Source organism: Ylistrum balloti, unplaced genomic scaffold (genome assembly GCF_031769215.1).
Source record: "Ylistrum balloti isolate Yb309-2 unplaced genomic scaffold, AGI_CSIRO_Ybal_v1 Utg369864, whole genome shotgun sequence".
Taxonomy (NCBI): Eukaryota; Metazoa; Mollusca; class Bivalvia; order Pectinida; family Pectinidae; genus Ylistrum; species Ylistrum balloti.
Genome location: NW_026782010.1, coordinates 20,671 through 36,422, shown reverse-complemented (window position 1 = coordinate 36,422; position 15,752 = coordinate 20,671). Strand labels below are relative to the sequence as shown.

The 15,752-nt window shown below is 35.3% G+C and overlaps 2 protein-coding genes across 2 annotated transcripts in view; one reads left to right on the top strand and one right to left on the bottom strand.

The window, feature by feature from the left end:
- The window catches only part of LOC132545930 (E3 ubiquitin-protein ligase MYCBP2-like), a 130,310-nt gene that overhangs the window by 98,567 nt on the left and 15,991 nt on the right, over positions 1 to 15,752 (bottom strand). The window contains exons 19-26 of the mRNA XM_060209607.1: positions 15,189 to 15,311; positions 14,898 to 15,020; positions 14,249 to 14,330; positions 10,131 to 10,245; positions 9,848 to 9,941; positions 9,350 to 9,481; positions 8,655 to 8,733; positions 7,762 to 7,836 (exon numbers count right to left, since the gene is read on the bottom strand). Of these exons, the coding sequence (XP_060065590.1) occupies positions 7,762 to 7,836; positions 8,655 to 8,733; positions 9,350 to 9,481; positions 9,848 to 9,941; positions 10,131 to 10,245; positions 14,249 to 14,330; positions 14,898 to 15,020; positions 15,189 to 15,311 (823 nt within the window). The remainder of the gene's footprint in view (positions 1 to 7,761; positions 7,837 to 8,654; positions 8,734 to 9,349; positions 9,482 to 9,847; positions 9,942 to 10,130; positions 10,246 to 14,248; positions 14,331 to 14,897; positions 15,021 to 15,188; positions 15,312 to 15,752) is intronic.
- Positions 12,512 to 13,054, top strand: LOC132545927 (uncharacterized). Its single transcript, XM_060209605.1, has one exon. The coding sequence runs from the start codon at positions 12,512 to 12,514 to the stop codon at positions 13,052 to 13,054; it is 543 nt and encodes a 180-aa protein (XP_060065588.1).

The window sequence follows — 15,752 nt, the reverse complement described above, 5'->3', positions numbered from 1 at the left end:
AGAAGTTGTTTAAAGATTTTAACATATTTGACCCCTGTGACCTTTAAAGTGGGTCAAGGTCATTCATTTGAACAAACTTGGTAGAGCTCCATGCCAGTATCCTCTGTGCCAAGTATTAGCCCCCTAGACCTTCTAGTATTTGAGAAGAAGTTGTTTGAATGAAAAGTTTACACACGGCGCACGGCGGACGACTACGGACGAAGCACGATGGCTAAAAAACTAGTAATGCGATGGGTAATAGATCAAAGTGTGTAGATCAAAACTGTATTAATTTTTCCCATTTTTTCCATTCATTCTCAAATTCACGTTTTACTTTATCATCCTTACCATTAGCTATATATTTTTGTATCATATAATTATCTTTGATTGTATTAATTAGTGCATGCAAGTTTAGTGAACGGTGTAAGCATCTCATTTTATAAATAGACTGTTTAATAATAATTATAATCTCATTGTCTACTCTGTTACTCGGAAGGAAGTTTTGATGTAGGACACCAAAAATGAAAGCTTGCTTGTTTACTGAGAAAGGGATAAATAGAGCTTCTAACAAAATATCAAGACTCTGTAATAGTCTTTGTACTTCCTGACATTCCAACAGCAGATGAATGATTGTTTAGCACTCGGAATTACACAACACATTTAATATTTGTTGCTGTTTTGACTTTGATGTGACATTTGACATTTGTAGCTGTTTTGACTCTGATGCGACATTTGTAGCTGTTTTGACTCTGATGCGACATTTGTTGCTGTTTTGACTCTGATGCGACATTTGTTGCTGTTTTGACTCTGATGTGACATTTGATATTTGTTGCTGTTTTTACTGTGATGTGACATTTGTTGCTGTTTTGACTCTGATGCGACATTTGTCATTTGTTGCTGTGTTGACTCTGATGTGACATTTGTTGCTGTTTTGACTCTGATGCAACATTTGTAGCTGTTTTGACTTTGATGTGACATTTGACATTTGTAGCTGTTTTGACTCTGATGCGACATTTGTTGCTGTTTTGACTCTGATGTGACATTTGACATTTGTTGCTGTTTTGACTCTGATGTGACATTTGTTAATGTTTTGACTCTGATGCAACATTTGTTGCTGTTTTGACTCTGATGTGACATTTGTTAATGTTTTGACTCTGATGCAACATTTGTTGTTTTGACTTTTTGCTGTTTGACTTTGATGTGACATTTGACATTTGTAGCTGTTTTGACTCTGATGTGACATTTGACATTTGTTGCTGTTTTGACTCTGATGTGACATTTGTTGCTGTTTTGACTCTGATGTGACATTTGTTAATGTTTTGACTCGGATGTGACATTTGTTGCTGTTTTGACTGATGCGATATTTGTTGCTGTTTTGACTCGCTGTTTTGACTCTGATGTGACATTTGTTGGTGTTTTGACTTTGATGCGACATTTGTTGCTGTTTTGACTCTGATGTGACATTTGTTGCTGTTTTGACTATGATGCGACATTTGTAGCTGTTTTGACTCTGATGCGACATTTGTTGCTGTTTTGACTCTGATGCGACATTTGACATTTGTTGCTGTTTTGACTCTGATGTGACATTTGTTGCTGTTTTGACTGATGCGATATTTGTTGCTGTTTTGACTCGCTGTTTTGACTCTGATGTGACATTTGTTGCTGTTTTGACTCTGATGTGACATCTGTTGCTGTTTTGACTCTGATGTGACATTTGACATTTCTTTTTTTTTGATAATTTTTTATTTTTCAAGATTTTACATGATGAACTGGACAAATACACTCACACCCTCTCACACATCCAAACACAGGTGCACATATAGTCATTGCGTGTCAAACAAGAACACTCCATTCAAAAGAATCATCAACATCATCATCAACATTCAACAATGCATGTGATCATTATTATTATTATCACCATACATGATAATCCTCATATATCACAATCAATATTATTACACACTAGATAATGCATCATCATCATCATCATCATCATCATCATCATCATCATCATCCTCAAAAACATGATAATCTTCCTCATCATCCATTTCAACATATATATCACAATCAATATTACTATCATGATTATTGTACATAATGCATCATCATCATCCACATTCAACAATTCATCATCATCATCAAATCAAGATTCATACTTTCATAACCATTATGAAACCTTATGATTCATAAATATCACAGTAAACTTTTGTTTGAAATGCACCCATGCACACATGCATAAACACACACACACAACCATAAATTGACATCAACATACAGAAATGAAGAAATGAAATAGAACTTTATTAGGGATAAGAAATTTAAAGAGAAAGAAATTGAAGAGAAGGAAGAAATAGTAAAGTGGATTGTTGGGTGAGATGGTAAAATAGGTTAGAGTAATTTAATCTTTTAATGTTTTTCTTTCTTTATATCTGATTACTCAGTATGGTCAAGGACTGTTATGTATATAATTATAAAAAATTATAAAAAAAAAAGAAAAAAAAAACAAGAGGCCCATGGGCCTTAACGGTCATCTGACAAAAAGCAAGCCAAACCTAGAAAGTGGGTTGAGGTCATTCATTTGAATAAACTTGGTAGCCTCTCCTCCAAGCATCTTACATGCCCAATATCAGCACTCATGGACTTTTGCTTGTTGAGAAGAAGTCGTTTGTATATTTTAACATATTTGACCCCTGTGACCTTGAAAGTGGGTCGAGGTCATTCATTTGAATAAACTTGGTAGCCTCTCCTCCAAGCATCTTACATGCCCAATATCAGCACTCATGGACTTTTGCTTGTTGAGAAGAAGTCGTTTGTATATTTTAACATATTTGACCCCTGTGACCTTGAAAGTGGGCCAAGGTCATTCATTTTAACAGACTTTGTAGGGCTCCATGCCAGCATGCTATGGGCCATGTATTAGCCCCCTAGGCCTTCTAGTATTTGAGAAGAAGTTATTTAAAGATTTTAACATATTTGACCCCTGTGACCTTGAAAGTTGTTCAAGGTCATTCATTTGAACAAACTTGATAGCCCTTCATCCCAGCATGCCACAGGCACAATATAAGCAATCTGAGCCTTTTGGTTATTGAGGAGAAGTCGTTTAATAATTTTAACATATTTGGCCCCTGTGACCTTGAACGTGGGTCAAGGTCATTCACTTGAACACACTTAGTAGCACTTCATCCCAGCATGTCACAGGCCCAATATCTACACTCTGAGCCTTTTGGTTAATGAGAAGAAGTTGTTTAAAGATTTTAACATATTTGACCCCTGTGACCTTTAAAGTGGGTCAAGGTCATTCATTTGAACAAACTTGGTAGAGCTCCATGCCAGTATCCTCTGTGCCAAGTATTAGCCCCCTAGACCTTCTAGTATTTGAGAAGAAGTTGTTTGAATGAAAAGTTTACACACGGCGCACGGCGGACGACTACGGACGAAGCACGATGGCTAAAAAACTAGTAATGCGATGGGTAATAGATCAAAGTGTGTAGATCAAAACTGTATTAATTTTTCCCATTTTTTCCATTCATTCTCAAATTCACGTTTTACTTTATCATCCTTACCATTAGCTATATATTTTTGTATCATATAATTATCTTTGATTGTATTAATTAGTGCATGCAAGTTTAGTGAACGGTGTAAGCATCTCATTTTATAAATAGACTGTTTAATAATAATTATAATCTCATTGTCTACTCTGTTACTCGGAAGGAAGTTTTGATGTAGGACACCAAAAATGAAAGCTTGCTTGTTTACTGAGAAAGGGATAAATAGAGCTTCTAACAAAATATCAAGACTCTGTAATAGTCTTTGTACTTCCTGACATTCCAACAGCAGATGAATGATTGTTTAGCACTCGGAATTACACAACACATTTAATATTTGTTGCTGTTTTGACTTTGATGTGACATTTGACATTTGTAGCTGTTTTGACTCTGATGCGACATTTGTAGCTGTTTTGACTCTGATGCGACATTTGTTGCTGTTTTGACTCTGATGCGACATTTGTTGCTGTTTTGACTCTGATGTGACATTTGATATTTGTTGCTGTTTTTACTGTGATGTGACATTTGTTGCTGTTTTGACTCTGATGCGACATTTGTCATTTGTTGCTGTGTTGACTCTGATGTGACATTTGTTGCTGTTTTGACTCTGATGCAACATTTGTAGCTGTTTTGACTTTGATGTGACATTTGACATTTGTAGCTGTTTTGACTCTGATGCGACATTTGTTGCTGTTTTGACTCTGATGTGACATTTGACATTTGTTGCTGTTTTGACTCTGATGTGACATTTGTTAATGTTTTGACTCTGATGCAACATTTGTTGCTGTTTTGACTCTGATGTGACATTTGTTAATGTTTTGACTCTGATGCAACATTTGTAGCTGTTTTGACTTTGATGTGACATTTGACATTTGTAGCTGTTTTGACTCTGATGTGACATTTGACATTTGTTGCTGTTTTGACTCTGATGTGACATTTGTTGCTGTTTTGACTCTGATGTGACATTTGTTAATGTTTTGACTCTGATGCAACATTTGTAGCTGTTTTGACTTTGATGTGACATTTGACATTTGTAGCTGTTTTGACTCTGATGTGACATTTGTTAATGTTTTGACTCTGATGCAACATTTGTAGCTGTTTTGACTTTGATGTGACATTTGTTGCTGTTTTGACTCTGATGCGACATTTGTCATTTGTTGCTGTGTTGACTCTGATGTGACATTTGTTGCTGTTTTGACTCTGATGCAACATTTGTAGCTGTTTTGACTTTGATGTGACATTTGACATTTGTAGCTGTTTTGACTCTGATGCGACATTTGTTGCTGTTTTGACTCTGATGTGACATTTGACATTTGTTGCTGTTTTGACTCTGATGTGACATTTGTTAATGTTTTGACTCTGATGCAACATTTGTTGCTGTTTTGACTCTGATGTGACATTTGTTAATGTTTTGACTCTGATGCAACATTTGTAGCTGTTTTGACTTTGATGTGACATTTGACATTTGTTGCTGTTTTGACTATGATGTGACATTTGTTGCTGTTTTGACTATGATGCGACATTTGTAGCTGTTTTGACTCTGATGTGACATTTGTTGCTGTTTTGACTCTGATGCGACATTTGACATTTGTTGCTGTTTTGACTTTGTTGTGACATTTGTTGCTGTTTTGACTCTGATACAACATTTGTAGCTGTTTTGACTCTGATGTGACATTTGACATTTGTTGCTGTTTTGACTCTGATGTGACATTTGTTAATGTTTTGACTCTGATGCAACATTTGTAGCTGTTTTGACTTTGATGTGACATTTGACATTTGTAGCTGTTTTGACTCTGATGTGACATTTGACATTTGTTGCTGTTTTGACTCTGATGTGACATTTGTTGCTGTTTTGACTCTGATGCGAGATTTGTCATTTGTTGCTGTGTTGACTCTGATGTGACATTTGTTGCTGTTTTGACTCTGATGTGACATTTGCTGCTGTTTTGATTCTGATGCAACATTTGTAGCTGTTTTGACTTTGATGGGACATTTGTTGCTGCTTTGACTCTGATGCGACATTTGTTGCTGTTTTGACTCTAATGCGACATTTGACATTTCTTGTTGTTTTGACTCTGATGTGACATTTGACATTTGTTGCTGTTTTTACTGTGATGTGAGATTTGTCATTTGTTGCTGTTTTGATTCTGATGCGACATTTGTTGCTGTTTTGACTCGGATGCGACATTTGTTGCTGTTTTGACTGAAGCGACATTTGTTGCTGTTTTGACTCTGATGTGACATTTGTTGCTGTTTTGACTCTGATGCATTATTTGTAGCTGTTTTGACTCTGATGTGACATTTGACATTTGTAGCTGTTTTGACTCTGATGTGACATTTGTTGCTGTTTTGACTATAATGCAACATTTGTAGCTGTTTTGACTCTGATGCGACATTTGTTGCTGTTTTGACTCTGATGCGACATTTATTACTGTTTTGACTCTGATGCGACTCTGATGCGACATTTGTTACTGTTTTGACTTTGTTGTGACATTTGTTGCTGTTTTGACTCTGATACAACATTTGTAGCTGTTTTGACTCTGATGCGACATTTGTTGCTGTTTTGACTCTGATGCGACATTTGTTGCTGTTTTGACTCGGATGCGACATTTGTTACTGTTTTGACTTTGTTGTGACATTTGTTGCTGTTTTGACTCTGATACAACATTTGTAGCTGTTTTGACTCTGATGCGACATTTGTTGCTGTTTTGACTCTGATGCGACATTTGTTGCTGTTTTGACTCTGATGCGACATTTGACATTTGTTGCTGTTTTGACTCTGATGAGACATTTGTTGCTGTTTTGACTCTGATGCAACATTTGTAGCTGTTTTGACTCTGATGTGACATTTGACATTTGTTGCTGTTTTGACTCTGATGTGACATTTGTTGCTGTTTTGACTATAATGCGACATTTGTAGCTGTTTTGACTCTGATGCGACATTTGTTGCTGTTTTGACTCTGATGCGACATTTGTTACTGTTTTGACTTTGTTGTGACATCTGTTGCTGTTTTGACTCTGATGCGACATTTGTTACTGTTTTGACTTTGTTGTGACATTTGTTGCTGTTTTGACTCTGATACAACATTTGTAGCTGTTTTGACTTCGATGCGACATCTGTTGCTGTTTTGACTCTGATGCAATATTTATTGCTGTTTTGACTCTGATGCGACATTTGTTGCTGTTTTGACTCTGATGCGACATTTGTTACTGTTTTGACTCTGATGTGATATTTGTTGCTGTTTTGACTCTGATGCGACATCTGTTGCTGTTTTGACTCTGATGCGACATTTGTTGCTGTTTTGACTCTGATGTGATATTTGTAGCTGTTTTGACTCTGATGTGACATTTGACATTTGTTGCTGTTTTGACTCTAATGTGACATTTGTTGCTGTTTTGACTCTGATGCAATATTTGTTGCTGTTTTGACTCTGATGCGACATTTGTTGCTGTTTTGACTCTGATGTGATATTTGTAGCTGTTTTGACTTTGTTGTGACATTTGACATTTGTTGCTGTTTTGACTCTAATGTGACATTTGCTGCTGTTTTGACTCTGATGTGACATTTGTTGCTGTTTTGACTCTGATGTGATATTTGTAGCTGTTTTGACTTTGTTGTGACATTTGACATTTGTTGCTGTTTTGACTCTAATGTGATATTTGTTGCTGTTTTGACTCTGATGCGACATTTGTTGCTGTTTTGACTCTGATGTGACATTTGTTGCTGTTTTGACTCTGATGTGATATTTGTTGCTGTTTTGACTCTGATGCGACATTTGTTGCTGTTTTGACTCTGATGCGACATTTGTTGCTGTTTTGACTCTGATGTGACATTTGTTGCTGTTTTGACTCTGATGTGATATTTGTTGCTGTTTTGACTCTGATGCGACATTTGACATTTCTTGTTGTTTTGACTCTGATGTGACATTTGACATTTGTTGCTGTTTTTACTGTGATGCGACATTTGTTGCTGTTTTGATTCTGATGCGACATTTGTTGCTGTTCTGACTCTGATGTGACATTTGATATTTCTTGCTGTTTTGACTCTGATGTGACATCTGTTGCTGTTTTGATTCTGATGCGACATCTGTTGCTGTTTTGACTCTGATGCGACATTTGTTGCTCCTACAGATGTAGTTTCCTCTGGGTTAGTTGTTCATAAATCTGTTTCCTTGGACACTAGATACTAACTGTATCTTGTTCATGAAACATCTCATTACAATAGTTCATTACTCACCTCCACAGAACGTCGTACACTGGATCTAAACACACAGAATCCTGAGACAGATCCACCTGGTCCTGACCGCCAAGGCTGTAAGGGTACAGAGTCATTAGTGCTGGCCTACATGGCCCTTGTTATTGATCATTATGTACTAGAACACTAACTATGTCTACAATTAGTCATGTTTGTTCTATTTAATCTTGTGCAATAATGACGATATCTAAACATTTCTACATGATAATTCACACTGTAATCAGAAGACATTACACAGTGTTGCACTAAAATTTCTGGATTTACCAGTACACATTACACATCATGTAGTAACCAAAACTGAAAGAGGGAAAAAAACATTCACCAACCATAGAATAAATCAAATGTAGTGTACTCTTCTAAAATCTAATCAATGTTTTTATTGGGTTAAGCATCCTCGCAACAGCCAAGGTCATCTGAGAACAGGTGTCAAGTGGCTTGCTGGGTTTATCAGCCCATGAACAGCCAGAATGTTTCTGAGGCCAGGTCTCCTTGTAGAAGCTGGTGGCAACTTATTAGAGGCCCACTGCATGCAATCACAAGAAAAAAAAAAACAGCTCTGGTCGTCAGCTTCATGTGAACCACTGACACAAAATGCCACACATTGGAAGAGTCAAAGCAAGCATTTCATATCATCACATAAGGTCATGGGGGTCAGTGCTCTACCAGACTGAGCTATCATAGCTCCTGTGTCAAGAGAGGCACTAAGAGTAAAAACTACTAGGAACAGCAGATTTGTTTAAGTATCTTCAATGTTCTTTTGGCAGAAGGCATGGAAAAATCCCTACAATCAAATATCACCATGTTTGAGCTGGTGGTTAAACTAACCCTAAAACTAATCACCATTAAGAACACTTAGTGGAAGGGAGATAACTCACCTTCGACAGCTGCCATCAGTCTTGCTGATCATCAGACACTTCATGATTCCAGCATTCTCCTCTCCCATAGGAATCAAACCTACCAAAAGAAGTATGTCCCAATCAACATGCAACACAAGGTATATTTTCTTGCTTTTTCACCTTGTATTTGTAAAATAAAAATGTTGAATGAAAACAGAATGAACCACCTTAACAAGGGGCCCAAAGGGCGGGCCCCCACGGGGTCGGCCAAACATTCTTTTTTACCCAAATATGCTGCAGACCAAACAGAGACAGGATCCATACATTCCTACAGAAGAATTTGCTATATTTCCTTACTGAGTCCCCATGCCCACTCTGCATCAAGGGACTAAGACCCAATGTTTATACAAAAAGCAGTTTAAGACTAATAGCAATCTGTAGGAAAAACTGACAGACAGACAAATGCAGCAGTATGCCATAAGTTGACTAGGCCCTTCGGGCCAAATGAACTTTTGAATTCTAAGACAATTTTCTTATTGTATATTCAACAACCTAGCAATCTTTATGACAAAACCTAAGATGATGTTATAATACAGTAACTTACTAATAAAAATGTCTTGGTACAGACACTGATAGAGATCAGATTAAGGACATGGATAAGGTGTATTGTATCCATAACAGCTTAGTAATCTTCAAGACAAAACCTGAGACAAGGTAATCATACAGTAACTTACCAATACAAGAAGTATTGGCAAAGACCTTGGAGGAGGCTAGGATATGGGCATTGATGAGTGACTCATCAATTCTCATGAAGGTCTGATCTCCACTTGCATGTATCCATGTTGCACGGCGACCATATCTGGCACCTGAGAAAAAGCAGATAAAAAACCCCACATGATCCTTTTATGAACTAGTTATCTCTACATTAAATATGTCAAAAACATATATAAAATGACACATTTTGTATCTCATCTCCAGAAAGACACAGTTTAAACCAAAACAAATTAATTTCAGATTTTTCAGAATTTTTGACAGATATTTTTTCCCTGTTATTCTGGTATTTTTTTCCCTCACACAAAATCCAATTGATGAGTAAGTGAAAGAAACCATCTTTGTTACAATCTTAATTTCAAAATTATGACCTTAGACATAACTGAAAAGGTAACATAAAGTTTAAAAGAGAAAATAAATTGCTTAAGTCACGAAATAATTTCTAGTGAATTATTACTCACCAATGCCAGGAACTGGTCCAGGGAGGCCATACCAAAGTCCTTTCTTTGTCTTGGCACCCGCCTCGTCAGGACCTGCTCTACCAAGTGCACCTTTCTGTATATTCAATCATGGATGTTAAAATTACTACAATAACTAAAATTAATGAAACATAACAGGAAGAACACTGCAATATACTTAATCTAGCTGCTGTAATATAACCATGGACGACTTCAATTTCATTCTGAATTCACTGTGATGTGAAATTAATTCAATAACCTGTATCAAGAGTATTTAAAATCTGACCTGGAAATTTCCAAAGGTGTAAACTTGACCGTTGGAGAGTAAGACAACAGAGTGATGAGCTCCCGTAGCAACCTGAGTTGCAGTTTGAGGAAGGTGGACTTTTGTAGGCACGCCTCTGTCAGAAGGTATAGTAATCATATAACAAAAGAATGCTGAGCAGGTAAAAGGAACACAGGGCATCATTTCTCAAAAAAAACACTAATAAGTATTATGAAATGACAGTTTAATAAAATCTCATTTTCATGCGTTTTTTCCCCATTACTTCATAAACTTATAACTCCACACTATAAAGGTAAAGGAGTATGTATGGTTTGGGTACCTATGTACCCCCAATATTTTACTGAGAAAAACTGTCTCAGAAAATCAAAAGAGTGAAGACATTTAATAATGGAAGTGTCCATGATTCTAGAATTTTTTTCAAGATTTAAAAAATATCACTAATTTTTTTAATATAGCTGTTTGAAAATTGACAAAAAACACGAAAATCGGTGATTTCCCCCATTTCGTGGGTACATTTTACTGAAGTTTACCATGAGCGCAGGCTTGAACAAGTTTCATATTGATGCTACAAAATAAAAATTTTAATAAAGTCATTGTGTTAAAAGGAAAAACTTGTTCAAGACTGCGCTCATATTAAAAAATTATTTTTCAAAATTATTTTTCGGCATTTTGATGCAAGATCGCGTGTAATATATGGTCCGGAACATGGAAAACGGACTTCGCCGCTATCGATATTTTTGTTTACTGCAGCAGAAACACTCAAATGATGGAGTTAAAACCAACAATTCCTTAATTTTTCACAACCAAGAAAGGTAAGATTTGTTCTTGTTAGCAAAAATTTTTAACTGATGTGATATAAAAAATGAATAGTTTTTTTATTCATCGGACGTCTGCAGCACTTGATTGCATCATCAGTTTTACGTCTGGTTGACAGATGCCCCAATACAGGTAGACGGCAAAAAATCCACTAACTTTGTGTGATGTTTGTTCAAAAATTAATTCAAATGTCATTTATTAACAATAAAATCTATTTAAAGGTATCTCAATACTTTTTAAAGTTCTGAAACAGTATTATTCTGTGCTGCCAAGCCCAGTTTGAATGTTGTTGATGTTGATCGCCGAACAAACGGTGAAGTGTCGTCTGGACTGAAAGCGAGCTCACAATAAATTCAAGAGTAATTCATTATAAACTTCAACAGAGACTGTGTGTCTTGTTGAAGTCCACTGAAAATGTCTTCTTTCTGTCTGAAAAATATTCGTTTTATTAACTAAGGAAAAATAGAAATGAAAGAGCGCATCTATTTATACTCATTGTCTTGGAAACAGCCAGAGAGAAAGCCAACATAGTCGGTGTATATATATTTCAAAATAACAACCGGTTGCATATGCTGTACCGTGGTGTAGTGGTATGAGGGTTGGCTCAGGAGCATAAGCACCGCAATTATGGGTTCCAATCCTGATGACCATTGATCTTATTTTTTTTATATTCAATTTAAGATACAAAACTATAATACATATTTTCTAGCGAGAACTTTGCAACACATTATTATTTTTAACATTAATTAAAACTATTTGTGTAATTAATTAAGCTCTGACTTCAAATCCTGTTGACAACTCTTATTTATTTTGATTTCAAATAAAAAAATACCTATTCTTGATTTAATTTAAAATGCAACCATGTAGTCTGTTCTTGAAAGTGCTTAGCAACATTTTATTTTTTTCACATTAAGAAAATAACATTTGTAATATTAATTAAACTGTGAGTTCAAATCTTGTTGACAATCCATATTTCACAAACATTTATCGACATTTGTGTGAGTTACAGTTGTGCTGGTGCCTGTTCCTTTTTATTTTTTTTTTCTTAATTTCAGTGTAAAAATCTTAACAACATATTCACTAAATAATGTGTAATTATTGATCAATTATGACAAAAATATGTTATGTAATTTAAATATGAATATAATATCTATGTTTACAACTTTTAATTTCTTATACAATGTATAGAACACACATTCTGTTGAGTTCCACATAAAAAGTTGTCACTTTTATGTTTACATATTCTTTTTATACTTTTCTACGTTACCGTGATTCATATGGTTGGTATAAAGTATTAATATACTTATCAAATATTTCTTTCCAGATGCCAAAAGACATCCCATGTTGCTTGTGCTTCAAAAGGTGTAAACCAAATTCCAGAAGGCATATCCCACCTGGCGTGGCCTTTAAAAGATATGTGGAGCGATGTGTTGGCAGGGACGTGAGTAGCAATGACATGATATGCGGGACATGTACGGCACGAGTGTATAGGAGTCTTCCAATATTTCACCAGAAAAGAACCACTTGTGAAAACTGACGCAACATCAGAAGCACATTGCAGGGCAATGCTTGCAAAGTCCAAGGAACCAAATACAGTGAAGGCATTTTTGGAAAGCAACAACTTACTAAATAAGAGAACTGTTTATCAAAAGCTGGAAGCAGAAGACTTGATGAACTTCCCTAAACTTTCCATGGATGACTTACGAAACATCACCATGGGAGTTTATCAACTTAAACAGGCTCCAAGTTATACAAAGGAGCACTGTGTTGAAGATGGACTGTATGAGTTGCTTGTCTTCTCAGAAAACCCTAATCTGATCAAGTTAAAAATACAGTCTCGACACTGTAACAGCAGAGCACATTCTTTGTGGATTGAGTATGACTCACTCTCTGATGATCCCATCAAAGGTTGGTACTGCACTTGTAAAGTAGGCTCAAGAGTAGTCGGTTGCTGTGCCCACATTGCAAGTGCATTGTGGTTTCTAGGATATGAACGCTTCCAAGGCAAATCATCTGGGGCAGTGACTATTTCAACAAAGTCTTTGGCTGATGCAGCTGACATTCCAACAACAGATTCCGACACGGATGAGGAGTATACAGAGGAATAAACTGTAACACTATATGTATTTAAAGTAGATATAATTTGAAGTCGCTTATCACTTGTTCATTTTCATGTTTGTTAAATTCTGTGAACAAAACCAAAGGTTATACATTGATTATATGCTTCGAATATGCTTTGCTTTCAAAAGCACCAGTGCAGACGTATGAAGCAAAATAGAAACCGATAACAGCTTCAGGTGATGTTCTTGCTATGAAAAGAATATGTTAACAATTACGGGTATGCTATGTGATAGACTCTGTTGCTAGGGTACTAACTTTGATCTGTATCAAAATGTTTATATTATACATATTTCGTAAGAAAAGGTTAGTCCATATAAAGTGATAATGATCTGTTTTCATTAAATAACGTACAATAAAAAACATTGAAACAATATAAAAAAAAATAACAGTTTAGGTCATATTCTTGCCATGTGTAAGAATACTTTGCTAGGGCACCAACTTTGATCAATACTCTAATATCTATATTGTGATACCTTTACTAGAAAGTTTAGCCACTGAAAACATGAGAAATATTTTGTTTTCATTAAGTACAGCAGAAGAAAAATCTTGAAACTGGAAAGAAAATGTTGTTATCAATATAAGTTATTGTTGTTGCTATGCGACACATTCTGTTGCTAGGGAAATTATTGTCACTTCCCAAATGTTTGCATTATAATACCTTTGTAAAAAAAGTTAGTCCATATAATTATGTCACATATGCTATGATTTGTTTTCATTTCACAAGTTCGGACGATAGAAAATGTTGTTACCAGTAATAAATCTTATAGCCATGCCGTTGCTATGTGATATAATTTGTTGCTAAGGTACCAAATGTAAATATATTAAAAGTTTAATTTAAGCCTTTGCTAGCAAAAGCCATTAGTTGATAACTTCCATAAGTGATTTAATTACATCAATATTAAGCAGCATATTTGTATGATAATTAAAAGTTACAGAATCTTTTTGTAATGCTTTGTGTCATTTTTCTCTTAAAAAATACTGGTGTGACACCTATATTTGAAGTGCCGCTACGCATGCGCCGAGAAAGAAAACATGCTAAAATCCCCCAATTCATTAATTACGTTACTATCCTTTCTCAATATAGGTATTTCATCAAATTTGAAGAGGGGGCCAAATTTGACCCAAATCATACATACTCCTTTAATTCATCTTACAGAGAAAAGATCCTTTTTTGTGCTTACCTGACAGAGAGATCGCCCTGACCAAGCTGGCCGTACTGATTACTACCAAAGGCATACACCTCCCCAGACTGTAACAATATGACTGGAACAAAGACAACATGCAGATAATGTTATATTGTAACAATATGACTGGAACAATGTTATATTGTAACAATATGACTGGAACAATGTTATATTGTAACAATATGACTGGAACAATGTTATATTGTAACAATATGATTGGAACAAAGACAACATGTAGAAAATGTTATGTTAAATGTTAACATAATTAAATATGGTATAATTAGCTGAAGGTGATGTTAAAATTCAATATTCATTATAAGATCTTTATTATGACGTATAAACAGTTGTAAATATTGATTGTCTAGGTTTTTACAGAAGTGTGCAATAGGAAGCTTAATTCTAGTTCTTTATTAAATACAAAAGTGTGCAATAGGAAGCTTAATTCTAGTTCTTTATTAAATACAAAGCTTAATTCTAGTTCTTTATTAAATACAAAGCTTAATTCTAGTTCTTTATTAAATACAAAGCTTAATTCTAGTTCTTTATTAAATACAAAAGTGATTTGGATTTACTTCCCCATTACAATGATGTAATGATGTGTAATACATCAGATATTTTTGGTCTAGAATGATAAAGTAAGAAGTACCTGTATGGTGTTGACCACAGGATATCTGAGTGACCGGTATGTCTCCATCCCCTACAGTCACCTCTAGAGGCGGTAGACTGACCACTTTGTTATACTCTGTCTCCTGATCACTTCCAACTTCAGCTGTTCACAATATGATTTCGATAACAAGTAAAATTCTAATTTTTCTACTCATTCTTTAATACTTTTATAACAGTTTCATTGCATTTCAATAAAACTGAACAATATTTTTTTAATGTTGATTAAAATGCATTTTAACAAAATGAAAGTTAAAAAAGAAGCAGAACTTACGTTGTGATTTTCCTTTCTGTTTATTATTTCCTGATTTAGATCCAGATCGATGGTGTTGTCTGGCAGGTCGCTCTAGCAGACGTTTAAAGAACTGTTCTAGTGGGGTACCATGGTTACGACCACCTGACATGAAAATAAACAATGCCTAACAGGTCCACAAAGTTACTGAACTTACAACTTCTATATCTACCTCTGTCAAAAGAGAGTAATCTAGCAGATAAGGAAGCTGGATACCCCGATACTAAACATGATTGCTAACATTTCAGATTATAAAGATTGAGTGTAGAATTTTGTAAGACAAATGTACCATTGGTTATTCTAAACAGTTAACGTTAACAAGCAGCAAATCAAACCTACTCAACTCTATCTTGAGGTTTTTTGGATATAGATTGTTGCTGCATTCATGGACAATGTCAAGAAATCTTCAGACTATCATATCAGAAGAAAAGTCCTCCAATCCCAAAGACGGGGATAGAGCTTTGTTACCATTATGATAAGACCAGCTTTTATATAATACTGGTAGATATTAGCTGTAATGTCTGCTTAGCTGGAGAAAACCTATTT

Coding starts and splice junctions, on each gene's coding strand:
- LOC132545927 (XM_060209605.1), top strand. CDS start 12,512: ATGCTTGCAAAGTCCAAGGAACCAAATACAGTGAAGGCATTTTTGGAA.